The 17,357-nt window shown below is 53.7% G+C and overlaps 1 protein-coding gene and 1 long non-coding RNA gene across 2 annotated transcripts in view; one reads left to right on the top strand and one right to left on the bottom strand.

Annotated features, from left to right (window-relative positions):
* Positions 1–17,357, top strand: part of LTBP2 (latent transforming growth factor beta binding protein 2) — a 101,490-nt gene that overhangs the window by 63,468 nt on the left and 20,665 nt on the right. Inside the window, exons 9-17 of the mRNA XM_072839334.1 lie at positions 965–1,039; positions 3,992–4,114; positions 7,436–7,600; positions 7,837–8,052; positions 9,103–9,122; positions 10,232–10,271; positions 11,027–11,140; positions 13,617–13,745; positions 14,505–14,633. Of these exons, the coding sequence (XP_072695435.1) occupies positions 965–1,039; positions 3,992–4,114; positions 7,436–7,600; positions 7,837–8,052; positions 9,103–9,122; positions 10,232–10,271; positions 11,027–11,140; positions 13,617–13,745; positions 14,505–14,633 (1,011 nt within the window). The remainder of the gene's footprint in view (positions 1–964; positions 1,040–3,991; positions 4,115–7,435; positions 7,601–7,836; positions 8,053–9,102; positions 9,123–10,231; positions 10,272–11,026; positions 11,141–13,616; positions 13,746–14,504; positions 14,634–17,357) is intronic.
* On the bottom strand, positions 9,039–11,814 carry LOC140640247 (uncharacterized). The gene is made up of 3 exons (XR_012036903.1): positions 11,625–11,814; positions 11,145–11,286; positions 9,039–9,206 (listed from the first exon to the last, which is right to left on the bottom strand). It is a non-coding gene; the product is annotated as an uncharacterized lncRNA (long non-coding RNA).

Below are 17,357 nucleotides of genomic sequence, written 5' to 3'. Positions count from 1 at the left end.
CAGAAAGAGCCTTTTGAAACGGATGTTTGGAAGCAGTGCCATCATTATGAGATTGGTTGCTGTAAACCAACTCCATTTGCACATTTAAAAAACTTGAAAACTGGAATTTTTTAATGTATTTTACATTTGTAAGAACAATTAGCCAACCTCAGGGGAGATGGAAAGTTACTGGCCAGATTTCAGCACCAGCATCGCACAGCTGGTGAATGAAAACCAAATAGTGTGGTTTTATAAGGTGCCATCAACTAGGAGCTCCTTCTGTCTTGAACCAAGACACCTTGTCAGCTACGGCAGCATTCAAACCCAAGATCGAAATACACTGAACTTAGACTGTGAACTGTTCCATCTACGATAGTTATATAAGCCGTAACCATTAGGAGAAACTTGGGCGATGGACACACGGGACCTCTCTGTGACTATTTCTTGTAACTTCCTGCAAATCTATAATTACATCAACACCAAAAAATCAAATAAATAAATAAATAAATAAATAAATAAATAAAACATGTTTAATCACATTAGAGTGTATAACATTGATAGATGTCCAAGACCTGCAGTCATGGAGTGTCTTTTCTAGAAAGAGCAAGGTGGGGATGCCTGGGTGGCTCAGCAGTTAAGTGTCTGTCTTCAGCTCAGAGCATGATCCCGGAGTCCTGAGATCAAGTCCCACATCGGGCTCCTCGCAGGGAGCCTGCTTCTCCCTCTGCCTGTGTCTCTGCCTCTCTCTGTGTGTTTCTTATGAATAAATAAAATCTTTTAAAAAAAATAGAAAGAGCAAGGTGGGTGCAGAGTGACCTAGTGAGAGCCAGAGAAGGAATTGTACCCAAGGAGGCACAGCTGTCTGCAGTGATGACTTGGGGGACAGGGCCTCACAGCTGTGGAGTGGATTGCACCCTACTTTTTTTCATCATGAGTGACAGCCCAAGGCCCTCCAGTGAGACCTGTCTATATCTTTACTCTTCAGCCTCCCCGGTGATTGAAAATGGCCAGCTGGAGTGTCCCCAGGGGTACAAGAGACTGAATCTCACTCACTGCCAAGGTAAGGATGACCCAGGCCAGGGCTGGGCTTAGAGATGGGGGATGATGAAGGGCTGAGGATGCTGGGGCACTCCCCCTACCCATCCACAGACAGAAGGAGTGGTGTCGCTGAGTGGTCTTCGCTGGACACCTCTAAGCCTCAGCTTGAGGGAGTTGTGGGGGCTGCTGGTTCCAGGGACCTAAGGAAATCATGGTGGGATAATGATAGAGCAGGCCTAGAAAGGACCTGGGAGCTGAACTTGTCCCTCTTTCCCTCTCCAACTGCCCCACCCCCACGCCCTGCCAGACCTAAGCCAGGTGCCTCTCTCCAGCTGCAGGATCTGTGTGTGAAGGCACTTCCCCAGTCCCCACATATCCCCTTACCTCCCTGGCCAATCCCCCTGGGATGGGAGGACTTTTGACTTCACGATCTAGTCAGCCTGAGTTGTTGGGGACCTCTGTGGACATCCTTCAACAAATTACCTCCAGCTGCTAAGACCTCCCTCCCGCAGCCAGGAGGGGGCAGAGAAAAGGCACAGGTGGAGGTAAGAGGAGACCATGAACACAGACCCTGACCTTGCTGGCCTGGCTGACAGGCCAAGGTACCCTCCCCCAGGAGGCTTCTTCTTCGGGAGAGAGGGATCTGAGGAAATCTCGGGGTGGCCAGGCTATCTTCCTGGGGGGGTACTGGGCCTGAAGGGGATTTCTGGCCCATGGACAAAGTGCTTGGGCCAGGCAAAAGGGCAGACCTCTGACCCAGCCCAAGGTCAGGCTCCCCTGGGGGCAATGAGGACTAGTAGACTGGATGGTGGGTGTGGAGAGAAGTCTTTAGTGTTGCTCTTAGAGGATACAGAAGGGCCATTCATATCTCAACTGTCCCCAGTGGCCTCTCCTCCTGGCAGGTTTCCCAGTGCACAGGGTTAAAGTTATTCTCGGGATCGCATGTGAGCTCTTGGCCCTCCCTCCATTAAGCCCCAAGGATACAGGAAGCCAAGGGGCCCTCCCCAGGGCCCTTTAAACCTCCCCCTTTCCATGTCTGTCGTCTTGGTCTCCATATCTGGGGGGGAACCTGCTCACTTCTACACCCGTGTGCGTCACTATCCTCTCTCTCTCTCCATCCTTCTCTCCTGCTACAGGGCAATTTTGGGGAGTGTTGTTATGAGCTGCATGCATTGTGCTAGGCATTAGCACACAGTGACAGATAAACAAGGCAGCTGCTTCGGGTGATTACAGATGTTTAAACAATTATACACCATGGGAGAAGTTCTCTTGCTAGGAAGAAGCTCTGGGTGCCATGCGATGGTGGGGTAGGGGCCCCTTCCCAGACTGGGAGGTAGGAGAAGGGCTTCAGGTGATGCCTGACCTGGAGAAGGATGAGTAGAGGCAATCAGTTAAAGAGGATGCAGGCATTCCAGGCAAAGGAACAGTTGGGCTGGCTGGAGTACAGCCTGTGTAGCCACGGGAGACAATACAGACATTTCAGGGCCTCATTGGAGCCACCTACTCACCCACAGGCTTTGGGGAAATATAGTGGAGGCATTGGATATCATGTGAGGGTTTAGGAGCTCCCTCTAAGAGGTGAATGGGGACCCCAGAGGCATGTCATGTTTTTGTTTTTAAGATTTTACTTGTTTATTCATGGAAGATGCAGAGAGAGGCAGAGACACAGGCAGAGGGAGAAGCAGGCCCCCTGCGGGGAACCCAAAGCAGAACTCAATCCCAGGACCAGGGATCACACCCTGAGCCAAAGACAGATGCTCAACCACTGAGCCACTCAGGTGTCCCAGCATATCAGATTTAGATATATCACTCTGGCCACAGTCCAGAGGCAAATGGGTCTGTTCCCCTTCCTAGACCTCAATGGCATTTCCCAAGGGCACCTCACTCCCAATAGGGTGTCCTGCCAAAGAATGGTTGGGCCATCTTCTAGCCCCTTCATTCCTGTGCTCAGTGCCACTTTCCCTGAAGCTTACAGGTGAGCAGGTGACTCTGGTAATGAGGTCGTCATGTCTAATATCCTGGCTCTGGAGGTGAGAGTGCCCCTCACAAATCTTCCATACTCACCATCATCACCAAAGGCACCATCGCCAAGACTTCTTGGAGCTTAGAGTGTGAGGGTTGGGATTTCCCCTTGGCAGGAAGAAGTTTCCAGCATGAAATGTTTTTGAGATCACAAAGGAAGCTAATGTCACTCCCTTATCTAAAAAACAGCATGAGCATCCACTGGTGTTCTGCCCGAGGCCTCCCAGCCTCCTGGAAACATGCCCTCCAAACCGTGTACCCTTTGGGGCTTTCGATTTTCCTCCCTCCTCATCCTTGCCAGGGACCCTCCATCCTGCAGCTCACTGTGGACGTGCTCCCTAGATCTTGGGCCCAGCAGAGATGCTTCAGAGTCCCTCAAGGAAGGCTGAATAGGAGGGACTGGGGACTGGGCAAATGGTTCTCCACCCTCCAACCCAAACTGTCCCCTTATCTGCTCCCCTCATTTGCATCCCAGCATGCCACTCACCAGCTGAGTGACTTTGGGCAAGTTACTCCTGGACCCTGTTTCCTCACCTATGAAATGAAGCCACATGGGTCTACTTGATAAAATTATTGGTAAGAATTCAATGAAGTGTCATACGTAAGCCACCTGGCATGGTACCTGGCACATAACAGATGGTCCATACACATTAGCTCCTAATATTATGATTGTTAGTACTAGTTAGTAGAATTAAGTGATTTGCAATTTTTATCTTGTTTTATTCTCCTAACAGGACTATTCTCCTAACAAGACTAGTTACTATTAATGTACCCCATTTTATGAATGAAGAAACTGAGGCACAGAGAGAGCAACCACACTTAACAGATGGCAGCTCTCTTATTGTTGTCCCCCTTTTTTGGAGAAAGTATGGGAAGAAGATCTGTGCACCAGCCCCTCCCCTCCATCAGGCTTGGTGGGGCGGGTGCTCCCTCACCTTCTCCAACCCTGCAGATATCAACGAGTGCCTGACCTTGGATCTGTGCAAGGACTCGGAGTGTGTGAACACCAGGGGCAGCTACCTGTGCACCTGCGGGCCTGGCCTCATGCTGGACCCATCCAGGAGCCGCTGTGTGTGTAAGTGCTGGTGGGGAGCAGAGATGGTGGATACCGGGAAACAAGATGGGATCCTTGGGGGACACCTGAGTGGCTCAGTCGGTTGGGCATCTGCCTTCAGCTCGGGTCAAGATCCCAGGGTCCTGGGCTAGGAGCCCTAGCCCGCATTGGGCTCCTACTCAGCAGAGAGCCTGATTCTCCCTCTCCCTTTGCCTGCTGCTCTCCTTGCATGTGCTCTTTCTCTCTGTCAAATAAATAAAATCTTTAAAAAAAAAAAAAAAGATCAGATCCTTGGAGGCCCAGGGCCCAGGGCCCAGGACCTCTGTCTCAACCTGGAGCTGGGGTCAATGTACAAAAACTGACCTGCCCCTACCTGCTAGAGCGGGGACCGTTATGACTTCAGTTTTGGTTTTTGGCGTTTCTTTTGGGGCTTTGCAGTTTGGGATTTTCCACTTCTATTTTTTCTCTAATCCTTTCTGTCCCATCTGCTGCCTCATTTACTTTGAGGGGACATGTGTTGCCTTTGCTCTGATGCCTCTGAGCTGTGGCTGCCTCTTCTAGGCCTGAGTTTGAAAGCCTGGTCCCTTAACTACAGATAGGCCTCCCTTAAAGGTCCCATCTGTAGCATGAACGGCACTGCTGCCTGGCCCGAAGGGCTTCCCATAAACCTGGGGTCCTTTATGGTTCGGAATGTGTCTGCATCGGCGAATACATACACGTCACTGGTCATATTAGGACCGTGTCTGTGTGTGTGTGCATGCTGTGTGTGTGTGTGTGTGTGTGTGTGTGTGTGTACCCCCAGGCAGTTGTTTCCAGTGGCCTCTGTGGCTTCCTGCTGGAAGGAGCCCAGGCTGGCAGCACCCCCAGATAGCAGAGCTGACGCCATAGCCCAGATAGGGTGGACTGACCAGAACAGAAGAAAACCAGTCCTGACTGGCATCTGTCAAATGGCAGTCCGGGTCAGGTTGGCCACCCTCAGCTCAGCAGAGCTCCCCATGCCTAGCCAAGCCCTCAGTCTTACGAATCACTAGGTGCTGGGTCTGAGGGGCGCCGCAGGATGAGCAAGACTCCAGTGCCACCCAGAGGGAGCATCCCACATGAAGGGAAAGAGGAGACTGGACCCAGTGCATGTCTACAGGGAAAGAAGACAGCAAGAGCCTGAAGAGGGATCCCCAGAGTCAGGAGGCCCAGAGTGGGCTCCCAGGGAGACTTTGTGGCGACAAGGACATGCGATCAGTGCCTCCAGGGGCATACAGCACTTCCTTCTCCTCATCCTACGCACCTCCCCACTTAAGGTCATTTGATTAGGCATTTTTCACACCTGAAGTGGCTTTTAGTTATTAGTGCCAGAAAGAAACCCTTAATATAGGGAGGCAGAGATGACACTTGGGTGTCCTTTTTCTCCCTCCCTACTATTATTACTCCCTCCAGCTCCCTCTTGATGATTTACCTCCCTGTAGGTGGAAAGAGGCAGACATGAAGTTTCTCTTGCCTTCACTTCTGAGCTTTGCCCTCTTCCCAACCACCTGACCAGGGCCAATAGAGCACTCTACAAGGGCCCCTCTGTGTGGGGCAGCCTCCTGATACTCTCAGCCAGGTCACCTCCACCCTGGGGCTCAGAAGGACCAAGCCATTACCTACAGCATTCCAAGGGAAGTGACCAATGGAAACAGAGATTATACCTGGAGACCCAGGCTCCTGGACTGAGCATGAATTGATCTGTGTATCTAGCATATGACCTTTGACAAGTCACTTTCACATACATCATTGTGAAGAAAGTGCATTAGTCAGGGGGTGCCTAACTGGCTCAGCTGGAGGAGCGTATGACTCTTGATCTCAGGGGTCATGAGTTTGAGCCCCACACTGGTGTAGAGATTACTTAAATAAATAAATAAACTTGAAAAAAAAAGTATAATAGTCAGGAGCCTCTAGGTTGCAAGTGACAGAGACCCAACTCAAACCACTGTAAGCAAAAATAATTGGTCCACACAACTAGGAAGTCCAGGGGTAGGTGTGTGCCTCAGGCTTGGTTGGATCCAGGTGCACACAGTGTCCTTGGGATGCCTCTTGCTCTGTCTCCTTTGTGTTGGTTTCGTAATTCCTTCAAAGGTGGCCACGAGACGCTCTAGGCCTACATCTCTCAGCCCTGTAAACTCCAGTTTAAAAATAGAGAAATAAAAAGTATCTCTTCTGTAATAATTTAGGGAAAGCCCCGAAGCCGATTATTATCATTGGGCCTACTTGGTCAAGTGCCCATCCCTGAGCCACTCACTATGACCAGGGGTATGGACTCTTTCAGCTAGGAAGTAGGGCCGGCCTCCACTCCACATGGACAGAGTGAAAGACAGGGTAAATCCCAGAGGAAACCCAGGTGCCTTCCCCAGAACACAGGGGCATCGGTGCTAAGCAGGCAGAAACAAAGGTGTCTGCTCCTCATGGAATTATCATCATCCTTATTTTACACATGAAGATAGTAAAGCCCAGGGAGGCCACAAAGCTCCTGGTGGAGCAGGGATTTGAATTTGGCCTGCTGATCCTGGGCCCTGACCTTGGTCATCAACTCCTTAGCTTTGAGTGTTGTCCTCTCTACCCATCCCTCCTCCCTTCATCTGGCATGACAAGGAATTCAGTCTGTTCCAGCATGACATGGCCTCTTCATCCACCACTGAGAAACTTCCAAGAGGATAGTCGTCAATATTCACCATCAAAGGACAAGAAAGGGGATAATGGTGGTGGTGGTGTTTCCATCTCAACCCTGCATGGCTCACACCAACAGTGGCCCGTAGCATTTTGATTCGTGGATATAGCCATCCATGCACATGGGTCCAGCCAGCATTTACTGAGCATCTGCAAGCACCAGACACTGTACAGGGTGTTGGGCTACAAAGGTGGCCAAAATAGAGGCACTGTCCTCAAAGCTCCCCATCAGTTCTTTGGCTCTCACTTTGTCTCATCTCCCCAGGGAGACTGTGGCCCTAGAGCCCACTGCTCCCACCCAACCCCAGGCTGGTGGTAGACTTTTATAAATATTTGTAAACTCAGCACCTGGAGACAAGCTATACATCTCCATTTCCTGCCCTCAGGCTTTCCAAGAGAGGGTGGGAGTCAAGGCGCCCCTCCAGCAGGTAATACAAGGAGATGCCAAAACCTTCCCCTGTGGCCATTCCTCCCAACATTCTTTTGAGCATTTCCAGTGCCCAAAGCTGCAGATCAAGACTTGGGTAAGGCCAGCTGGAGTGTGCTGCCAGCAGCCACTCCCATCCACTGGCCAGCACCCGCCCCCGTACTTCCCTGTACTTGAGGCTGGCCACCTGCCCACCCCCCCTGCTGTGTCTGTTGCAGCCGACAAGGCCATCTCCATGCAGCAGGGGCTGTGTTACCGGTCACTGGGTCCTGGCACCTGCGCCCTGCCTTTGGCCCAGAGCATCACCAAACAAATATGCTGCTGCAGCCGAGTGGGCAAAGCCTGGGGCAGCAAGTGTGAGAGATGCCCCCTGCCTGGCACAGGTAAGCATCTGTCCCAGTCTCAGCTCTGGCCACCAAAGGGCTTCCTCCGAACCAGTGGCCACCTGGACCTCACCTCAAGCCAGAAGACCCTTAGTCTTCCTTCCCTCCTGCTCAATTCTTTACCCCGACCTGGGTCCCTCCTCCTTTGCTGCCACAATGCTTGTCCCCCAAAAGGAGGGAAGGGAGGGCCCTGGGTTTGTGCCTGTCAGCTTGTCCTCTGACCAGTGACTTTGCAGAGGCCTTCAGGGAGATCTGCCCGGCTGGCCACGGCTACACCTACTCGAGCTCACATATCCGCCTGGCCATGAGGAAAGCCGAAGAGGAGGAACTGGCCAGGCCCTCCAGGGAGCAAGCACAGAAGAGCTACGGGACCCTGCCTGGGCCAGCGGAGAGGCAGCCACTCCGGGCAGTCACTGACACCTGGCTAGAGGCCGAGACCATCCCTGACAAGGGTATCTGGGCTGGGGAAGGTTCCTGAGGCAGTCCCCTTCCCCCTCAAAGAGCCACTGGGTACTTATTCTGGATCCATGGCTTTCCAACTCTGGAGCATTAGGAGAGGGCGTTTAGAGCAGCAACACCCAACCCCAGGAACCTCCTCTCCTGGTGTGCCGGGCAGGCCCCACCTCCTTCCCATCACGGACGGTGGCAAAGATGCCCACATCCCAAGGGTTGCCAGTGGCAGTTGGAGAGGTCAGCAACAGCCCCCACCCCAGCTGCTCAGGTCTTTCTATCCCCTGCCCCTGGCCATGCAGCGTCCAGGGCTGGTGCTTGCTGCAAGGCCTGAAGAGCTGGCAGGGAGATCCCGGGGGTCTGGGTGCTGTAGATCCCCTCCCTGGCCTTGGGGTCAGACCACTAACTCCAGCTCAGTCCCCCTGGGCCCAGCAGGCACCCCTGGCAGGAGCCCCGGGAAGCCACACTGGTAGCACACCCAGGTTGCCGGTAGCACACAGTGCAGGAGGCCAGGGACATGTTAAGACCAGGAGAGCTACGTGTTAGCCACAGCGCTGCAAGAATCTGGAACAGACAGACAGGGAAGTCAGGACAGAGTCCCTGTCGTCATGGGAACTGGACACTGGCCAGGCCACGAGCTCCTCTCTTTCTAGAACTGTTGCCCCGGCCTTGGCCCAGGGCAGGGGGCGGAGCGACCTGGTACAGGTGGGAGGCTTGAGAGGGAGGCGATGGCAGAGCAAGGAGGGGGGTTACATCTCCGAGTGAAATGGCCCAGGAAGGGGTGGGCCTCATCACTGAGGCTTAAGGGAAGGCAGGAGGTTTCCTCCCACAGAGGGAGCCACCACATTGGCCCTCCAGGCCTGGCATGATGGGATCTGTGGCGGGCAGTCCCGGCTGGGCCGGAGGGGCAGCAGCAGGTAAAAAGATCCTGCGCTCTCTCCTCTGGGGCCAGGTCAGGAGGTCAGAGACTGAACCAGCCCTGGCCGTGGGCGGGAGGGAGAAGGCAGCCAGGCTCTCCTCCCCAAGCTCATGCTCTCACCTTTCCTTCCCAGGAGATTCTCGGACTGGCCAGGTGAGTGCGTCCTCCCAGCAGAGGCTGGGCAAGCGTGGCAGAGAGTGAGACAGGGTGGGCACTGACGCTGTAGGGCAGTGTCCTCTGAAGGAGGAAAGGGAGACAGATGGATTATGAGTAGGGTCTCCATTACCTGGAGAGATGCTGGAGTGGGAGGGTCCCTCCAAAGATCTAGTTTTACCCCAAGGGAAGGAAGAACAGCAGCTCTTGTACCAGTGTTCTGTCATTTGGGGTGCTCTGGGGAAGGAAAGGAAGTAGGAACACGTCCTATGAGTGCAGATAAGGTCTAGAACTGCTTCCAGACTAATTCTGGATTCGGCACTTTCTAAGCCTGATTTGCTTACACCACAAGATCACCTCTGGGAGTGGCTCATGGAGAAGAGAAGCAGAGCTGTGGATGGCCTCTTCACTCCCTTCCCCGTGCCCAGGCTTCCCCTGTAAAGAGCTGAATGTTCTCCCAGAAAAACATTCCAGAAGAATGCACCTGCTTCTCCCTCACCAGTCTGTCAATCCCTTCCCTGTCCCCCTGTCCCTCCAACCTGCGTGCCTGACTGTCAGGTGCTTCTTTCCCTGGAAGTGAGCTGGAGAGTCATGTGTTGTCCTCCCAGTCCAGAGTTCTACATCCATGTCCTCACAGCCCCCAGCAGGCCCCTGCCCCTCTGTCATCCTCTGCCCCTTCTCACCTCCTAGTCCACCGCTGCTGGCAGTGCACTATGGCCTAGGCTCTTAGCTTCACCACCCTGGCCCTGTGACCCTATATAGGCCAGTTAACCTCTGGAGCTTCTGTTGCTTTATCTGGGCTCATAGCATTGAGAGGATCATTATGCATTGCTGTTGTGACACTGAGCTGGCACGCCATATACATCAGTTCACTTAATCAGTACAACCGACTGTCACCCGAGAGTTCAACAGATTAATTAAGACAATGGACATAAAGTGTTGGCAGAATGCCCAGCATGTAGGAGGAACTCGTCAAGAGCTGGAAGGAATGAGAAAGTGAAGAAGGGAGGTGGCCGGGAAGCCTGGAGGCAGGGGTGAATGTGGTGGAAGAAAGCACGTCATGGAGGTGACAGAGGAAGCAACAATGACCTTCTCCTATTTCTGTGCAGGTCACAACCAGTGTTACCCAAGTACCTGCCTGGGTCCCAGGTGAGTCCCTCCCTCCTAGCAGCTCCCAGATAACAGGAGGGAGGGAAGGAGAAACCATAGACTTTGTACTGTGGGCTGATACATGGGGCTCAAATCAGATGAGGTCATGGATGGTATGACATGTGAATGCTTTTTTGTGGGCGCTCTATCCACCTAAGGTGCTGTAAGGTCTTTGAAAGACCCTGGGATGTTTTGCAAGTATTTCCCTAGCCACGGCACCCTTTCTGCATTTCATGGTGCCACTCAACGTATAAATGAGACCAAAGAGGAAGTGATGGCTGAAGCAGGGGTTGGTCAGGTCCCCAGAGCCCCTCCCCAGTGATCTATCTTCCTTTGGGAAATAGTTGGAGCTCTGCAGACCCCAGCTTGCAGAGGGTGACTGGATTTGGGGACAGGGCACTATCCAAGGGCTCTGTCTCCACCAAGCTGGCTGGCTTTGGACAAGTGGCCATTTCCACAACCCTATCTCCTCACCTGTGAAAGGGAAGCTGAGACTGGAGGTGCTCTAGAACCCATTAGAGCTCTCAGATTCTCTGACTCTGTCTGGAACTAGGTTAAGTATCTGGAGACTAGTAGGAGGCAGAAGGGCTGACCCACCCTAGGCCCCAGCCCTGGTTCTCCAGTTGGCATGGCAGGAGGAGGGAAGGGCCACTGCCAGTATGTCTGGAGGGAACGCTGTCCAGGGGTGGGAAGGTGGGTGGCCAAGGGGCCGTGGCCCAGCTGCCCTCCCCTCTCCACCCCCCATTCCCCTGCAGGAGATGCCGTAGAAAGACCAACGCCACCACTTCCTGGACAAGGGATCCCAGACAACCAGGAAGAAGAGCACGTGACCACCCCTGCTGAGGGGCTGGTGGCCCCGGGCCCCTCAGGTACCTGCAGTCAGCCTGGTGGGGTGCGGCTGGTCAGAGCCAACTCCAGGGCCTCTCCCACCAGATGCACAGTTTCCAGTGAACTCCCGCTCAGGCTCAGCACCCCGGCTTCATCTTACAGGGTGCCTCTTGTGAACACAGGGGTCCTGTCAGGAGCACCAGTCAAGTGGGGGAGGAAAAAGAGAAGGGAGGTCTTAGGGGAGCCTCTTACTAGGAGGCTTTCTTCTTTCTTTCTTTCTTTCTTTCTTTCTTTCTTTCTTTCTTTCTTTCTTTCTTTCTTTCTTTCTTCTTTCTTTCTTTCTTTCTTCTTTCTTTCTTTTATATTTTATTTATTTGAGAGCAAGAAAATGAGAGAGAAAGAGAGAGAGAGCAGGAGAAGGGGGAGAGGGAAGAGCAGACTCCAGGCTGAGCATTGAGCCAACTTGGGGCTATATCCCAGGACCCCAGGATCATGACCTGAGATGAAGGCAGATGCTTAACCTACCAAGCCACCCAGGCGCCCCTAACTGGGAGACTTTCTAGGAGAATCCAGGGGGGGCCCTCTGGAGGAAGGGCAGCACAGCGAGCCTCCAGGAGCCTGGCTCCTCCAGCCTGTCCACCCTGAGTCGGCTGAGTGCCCGGGCAGCGGGGCAGTCTCCTGCTCACAGGGACAGCGAGCTTTCTGGAAGGATAGTGGTTCTGTTCTCAAGGTTGTTTAACTGTCAGAGAGCCTGCGCTGCCCCTCTCTGGCCGCCTACAATGGTGAGGGGGTGCAGTGTGGGGGAGATCCCTGGCAAATGCACCTTGCTCTGGAATGTGCCCTCCTCAAAGGCTCATTGTTTGGGGACTTGGTTCCAGAGAAGCAAAGCTGGTGATGCCGCAGCTGCTCCCTGTGCACATGTGTGCTCACGCGCACGCCCTCGCGTGTGCCCTCGCCAGGGGCTGGCTGACCTCTTCACCTCACAGCTTGAGCTCACCTCAGAGGAGAGAGATTTCTGGATTTCTTCTGGCAAAGAGAGAGACCATGCAGCCCGGCGGGACAGTCCAGAGAGTGCGGGGGTGGAGGAGGGGGTTGGCCCTCCCGGGTGTGAACCAGGGTAACCTGCTGCCCTTTCCCGGGACCTCTGTCCTCTGTGCTCAGTGCACTGCTGGCCCCCTCTGCAAGGCAGGCAAGAGGAGCTGGGTGAAGGGGCTCCCTTGGGGGTTCTCCAGCGCAGGAAAATGGGCCTGGAGGCAGGGCCGGGCGGGGGCGGGGGCAGGAGGAGGAGCCCAGGCTAGGCTCCGCAGTGGCTATCAGCTATGTGGGAGAACAGAATCCCCCCTCAGTCACCACCCACAGCCTAATCCTCCTTCTCCCCTGCCTTCCCCCAGCCTCTCCCCTCTGGGGGGATATTTAGAACCAGGCAGGGGGTCCCCACAAGCTCCCCCACCCCTCCCTCTGGGCTGACCCAAACTTGGAGCCAGACCAGGGACAGGGTAGCCTTGCAAGCAGGCCAGTGCACATTCAGTTCAGTCCCACTCAGCAACCACTGCGAGGCCTGCTGTGGACCAACACAGGCCTTGTCTGCTCGTCTGGTCTCCAGGGTTACCTACGTGCCTGGGCCTGTGGGCTTACAGCGAAGACCTTAGGGCAGATGCAAGGCTGCAAGCGCCACTCACTCACGCATTCATGGGCCCATTCGGCATGCTCTAAGCGCCAGGCCCTTTTCTAGCGTTAAGGACACAATTCGAAAAAGCTAGGGCCTCTGTCCTCTACACACCCCACTGCTGAATCCAGGCAAGTCAACCCACTGTTCCTGAACTCAGCATGTCTCTGTACTTTTTACCCCATAACCACTACCCAGGGCAGTCCTTGTTTGAATTATTTCAACAAGTTTCTAAGAGCCCCCTGTGCCTCCCTGCCCAGTCCATGGGCCATCTGCTGCCTTTCTGAGCGAGATGGCATGGCAAGATGAGTGGTGTTTCCAAGATGGCTCTGATCATACCCCACCTTGTGTGACCCCCTTTCTCATGGGCCTGTCTCAACATGGCATCCGAGGCCCTGCTGGGTTGGCCCCAGCCCAGGTCTCCTCTTTCCCTCTGGCAATTCTCCCCCAACACCCTCCTTGCCAGCTCTGTCTGTCTGTCCAGGGGAAAGGGAAGGGGAGCTCTGTGGACTGTGGGTGAGAGCCATGCCCTCATTCAGGGAGAAGTCAGGCTGGAGGCCTCAGCAGGGGAGGCCCTTTACTGGGACATGGGTTAGTGGAGCCCACTAGGTTTTGGTCAGAGGGATGCACTACTGTGATCCATCCTGGGACTCAGGGTCCCGGGAGGGGCGCCAGGGGGTTTTATACATGGCCATGCTTCACATGGATATGAGAGGGCCCAGCCAAGAATGGAGTGAGGCTTCTGTGGGTCCTCTGAGGCCTGTGCCCTGTCCCCCATACTCTCACCATGCTGCTCCACTGTCTTCGTCTGTCCTCACAGCATAACCTCTGCTTGGCTGTGTCTCCCACAGGCATTGACAGATGTGCCGCTGGAGCCACCAACATCTGTGGCCCTGGAACCTGTGTGAACCTCCCAGATGGGTACAAATGCATCTGCAACCCCGGCTACCAGTTGCATCCCAGCCAAGCCTACTGCACGGGTATGCACTGGGACACCACGGGCTCACACAGTGGCTGGGGACAGAGTTAAGAGTCCAAGCCTACTGCACGGGTATGCACTGGGACACCACGGGCTCACACGGTGGCTGGGGACAGAGTTAAGAGTCCAGGCAGAACTTGTGTCCTTCCAACACAAACCCTTTAAGTCCAAGCAGTGCTGTGTGGCCAATGAGTTGAAGAGTGCTTTCCCTGTGGACAAAACCAACCTAAACCTTGGGGAGACAAGCCTCCGGGAGCACCATCTGATGAGTCTCCAGAACTCCAGGAGAGTGGGAAGCCACCCCAGGGCCCCTTGACCAGTGCCTGGAGCCCTCAGCTCTGAGATCAGCCCACCCTTCCAACTAGCCATCTTGCTGCCTACAGAGCAGACCAAGGCCTAGCCTAGTTAGAAATGTCTCCGCTGATCCCCCATCTCAAGAGCTTTACACAAAAGGAAAACATCCACTGTGCCTTGAAGGAAAGAAAGTCAGCAGGGGGCCACTGAGGGAGGGGGACATGGGGCAAGGAGGAGGTGCTGGGCCACTGCCCCAGGCCCTTGGTGCCTGAGTGGGCCCTATGAGCAGACTTCATGACCCCAGCCTTAGAGATTTTTCATCTCCCCAGCCTTCTCTACTTACTCCCTCATCCTCTCCTTGACCCACAACACCATGGCCCTGTCCAGCTCCTAGCATGGGCAGGTTGCTGGCAGGTGCCCAAAGAAAGGTCTCCCTGACCTCCCTTTCCCACCTTTCTCTGCTCAGATGACAACGAGTGTCTGAGGGACCCCTGTGCAGGAAGAGGGCACTGTGTCAACCGAGTGGGTTCCTACTCCTGCTTCTGCTACCCTGGCTACACACTGGCCACCTCGGGGACCACACAGGAATGCCAAGGTAAGCAAGCCTGCCTGTGTCCCTGGGAGAGGCACAGGACCCCACAGTGAGTGTTGAGGTGGAAGAGGATCTAGGCATTCGCAGTACCCGGCACTGCACTGCAGTGTGCAGAGCACAGGGGCTGTGAGAACAGAGACTCAGGGCTCTGACCTGGACCTGAATAGAAGCCGACCCCTGCGCTGAGACCAGACCAGGAGGAGAGGTTCAAACCTGAAAGATAACAATATTCCCCAAGGCTCCAAGGAGGTGTGGCTGGAGCTGGGAGTGTGAGAGGGTCAGGGGATATGGCTGGAGATGAGAACCTAAAGTCTAGTCCCCAAATTCTGAGTGACTACTTTCATTTTGGGTAAGGAGGGTGGCACGTGAAGGCACCGGCTGGGACTCCTGGCAGACCGGGGAGCACGAGTGCCTTTGCAGAGGGTCCTCAGCAGCTCAGAGAGCCTGCATATCTTCGAACTTCCCTGGGAAGGCCTGCCTGCCCCCCACCCTCCAGGGCCCTGGGCAAAGCAGCTTCCAACACAAACCCTTTAATGTCCAGCATTTGCCCCGTGATACAAAGCCTCCACGTACATTTTTATGAATGAGCTCACAGAGAATATGACGCAGCACTTTGCAAGCAGTACCTTGTGATGCCTCACCAACTGGAACACTTCAGCTGGAGGATGGCACTGCCGCTCTGGAGGCTCACAGTGCTGGTTCTGGCCGGGGCAGCCCAGCGTCACTCAGGGACCCCTCCTGGAGACCAGGAAGCCGTGCGTCTTCTCACTACCAGGGTCCCCCAGGTCCTAACCCCCCAAAGACCTGGTCTGCAGAGACCAAGACTACGCAGGTCCCCTCACCTGATATGGGGTAAGGGGAGTAGAGAACAAGCAGGGAACTTAATCAGAGTGGGGAAATTACACATGCCCTTCATTCACACCGAGCGTTGAGCACCCACATGCCAGGTACCATGTAAGCTCTGGATCCTGCAGTGAGTAAGGTGTGTGCGTGTGGTGCTGTGGGATCCAGATGAGGAAGCAGCTGGCTCTCCATGGTAGGATGCAGGCATGTTTCACTGCATGTTTCGAGGGAGGGTTGGAACTGGGACAGAATAGTCATTGCTACCATTTCATGAGCCCTTCTGTGTGCTGGCCCAGTCCTAAGCTCTAGTCATATGAAGCTCATCATCCCACCCCCATGCGGTAGAAATCCTTACCCCATTTTATAGTTAAGTCAACTGAGGCTCAGAGAGGTGATTTGAAATACCCAGGGACCTCCTACCTGGTTGTGGCAGAGCTAGAAACAGAATCAAAGTCATTCTAGCCCCAATGCACGTTGTGTTTCCAACAGTCTCTGACACTCACGGTGAGGGAATGGAGAAAGCGGAGAGTATTCCAGGGGAAGGGAACCATTTCTCCAGAGAGCAGAGTGGTGAACAAGTCTGGCATGCCCTGGGAATAATGATAAATCCAGTGTGACTGGAGCGAAGGGTATGTGGAGGAAGTAGCAGGAGCCGGGGCCAGTTTTTGAAGTCTTGAGTGCCAGGCTAAAGTGTTTGGACACCATTCGGCAGGCGGCGAGCAGCCAGGAGAGGTTTGTAAGCAGAGGGTGGGGATGGCCCTCAGCTGGCTTTCAGGGCTGTGACTCAGCAGCACTGCTCAGAATGGCCTGGAGGTAGTGAGGGGAGAGGCTGGGGACGAGGGGCTTCTCGAGACTTCGCTGGGCTCCATGGCATTAGCAGGTGTTGCAGGTCAGAGGCACTGCTCTCTGCAGGCCCAGCCTGGGACATTGGCTGGGAACAAGCAGTGGCCACTGCAGGGAATGGTGTCACCAGTCCGGGATGTCTCTGCTGGCCCCAACAGCTGGGGAGGGAGCCCAGGATCAGCTGTCAGTGCTTCTCCCAGTGGGGCTTGACTGCCACCTGATGGGACCTTATTCAAGATAACATCCACTTTCTAAATTTTGCCAGTCTTATAAAGTAATATCTCATTATTTAATCATTAATAAATTATTTCCTCCACTTATATAACTAATTAATATAAATTATAACAATTTATAGAATTTAAACGAATGTAAGTAAAACTAATTGATCAGTATACATTATTTGAATATTAAATATTTTTTAAAGCATATTACTTTACAAATAAGTATGAGCATTTCTTTGTACATTAGCCGTTGGGTTTCCTTATCTGAAAATTGCTTGTTCCTATTTTTCACTCAGTTCTCCAGTGGTTGCTGGCTTTTCTTGTGGCTCCTTGGAAGTTCCTTAGATATTCCAGATACTTGCCTGGGTTTTTTTTTGTTGTTGTTGTTGTTTTGTTTTTTGTTTTTTGGTTTTTTATTCATGATAGACATAGAGAGAGAGAGAGAGAGAGAGAGGCAGAGACACAGGAGGAGGGAGAAGCAGGCTCCATGCCGGGAGCCCGACGCGGGACTCGATCCCGGGACTCCAGGATTGCACCCTGGGCCAAAGGCAGGCGCTACACTGCTGAGCCACCCAGGGATCCCCACTTGCCTGGGTTTAGATATTGCCACTCTCTCATTTCATTCTCTGCTCACTAACCTTATCCACATGTCCTTCTTTTTTCTTTTTTTTTATTTCTTTTTTCTTTTTTTTTCTTTTTTTTTTTGTAAAGATATATTTATTTAGGGCAGCCCCGGTGGCCCAGCAGTTTAGCGCCGCCTTCCACCCAGGGCCTGATCCTGGAGTCCGGGGATGGAGTCCCGCATCAGGCTCCCTGCACG

This window comes from Canis lupus, chromosome 9 (assembly GCF_048164855.1).
Source record: "Canis lupus baileyi chromosome 9, mCanLup2.hap1, whole genome shotgun sequence".
NCBI classification, from domain to species: Eukaryota; Metazoa; Chordata; class Mammalia; order Carnivora; family Canidae; genus Canis; species Canis lupus.
The sequence above is the reverse complement of the archived record's forward strand: the minus strand, read 5'-3'. Positions and strand labels throughout refer to the sequence as shown.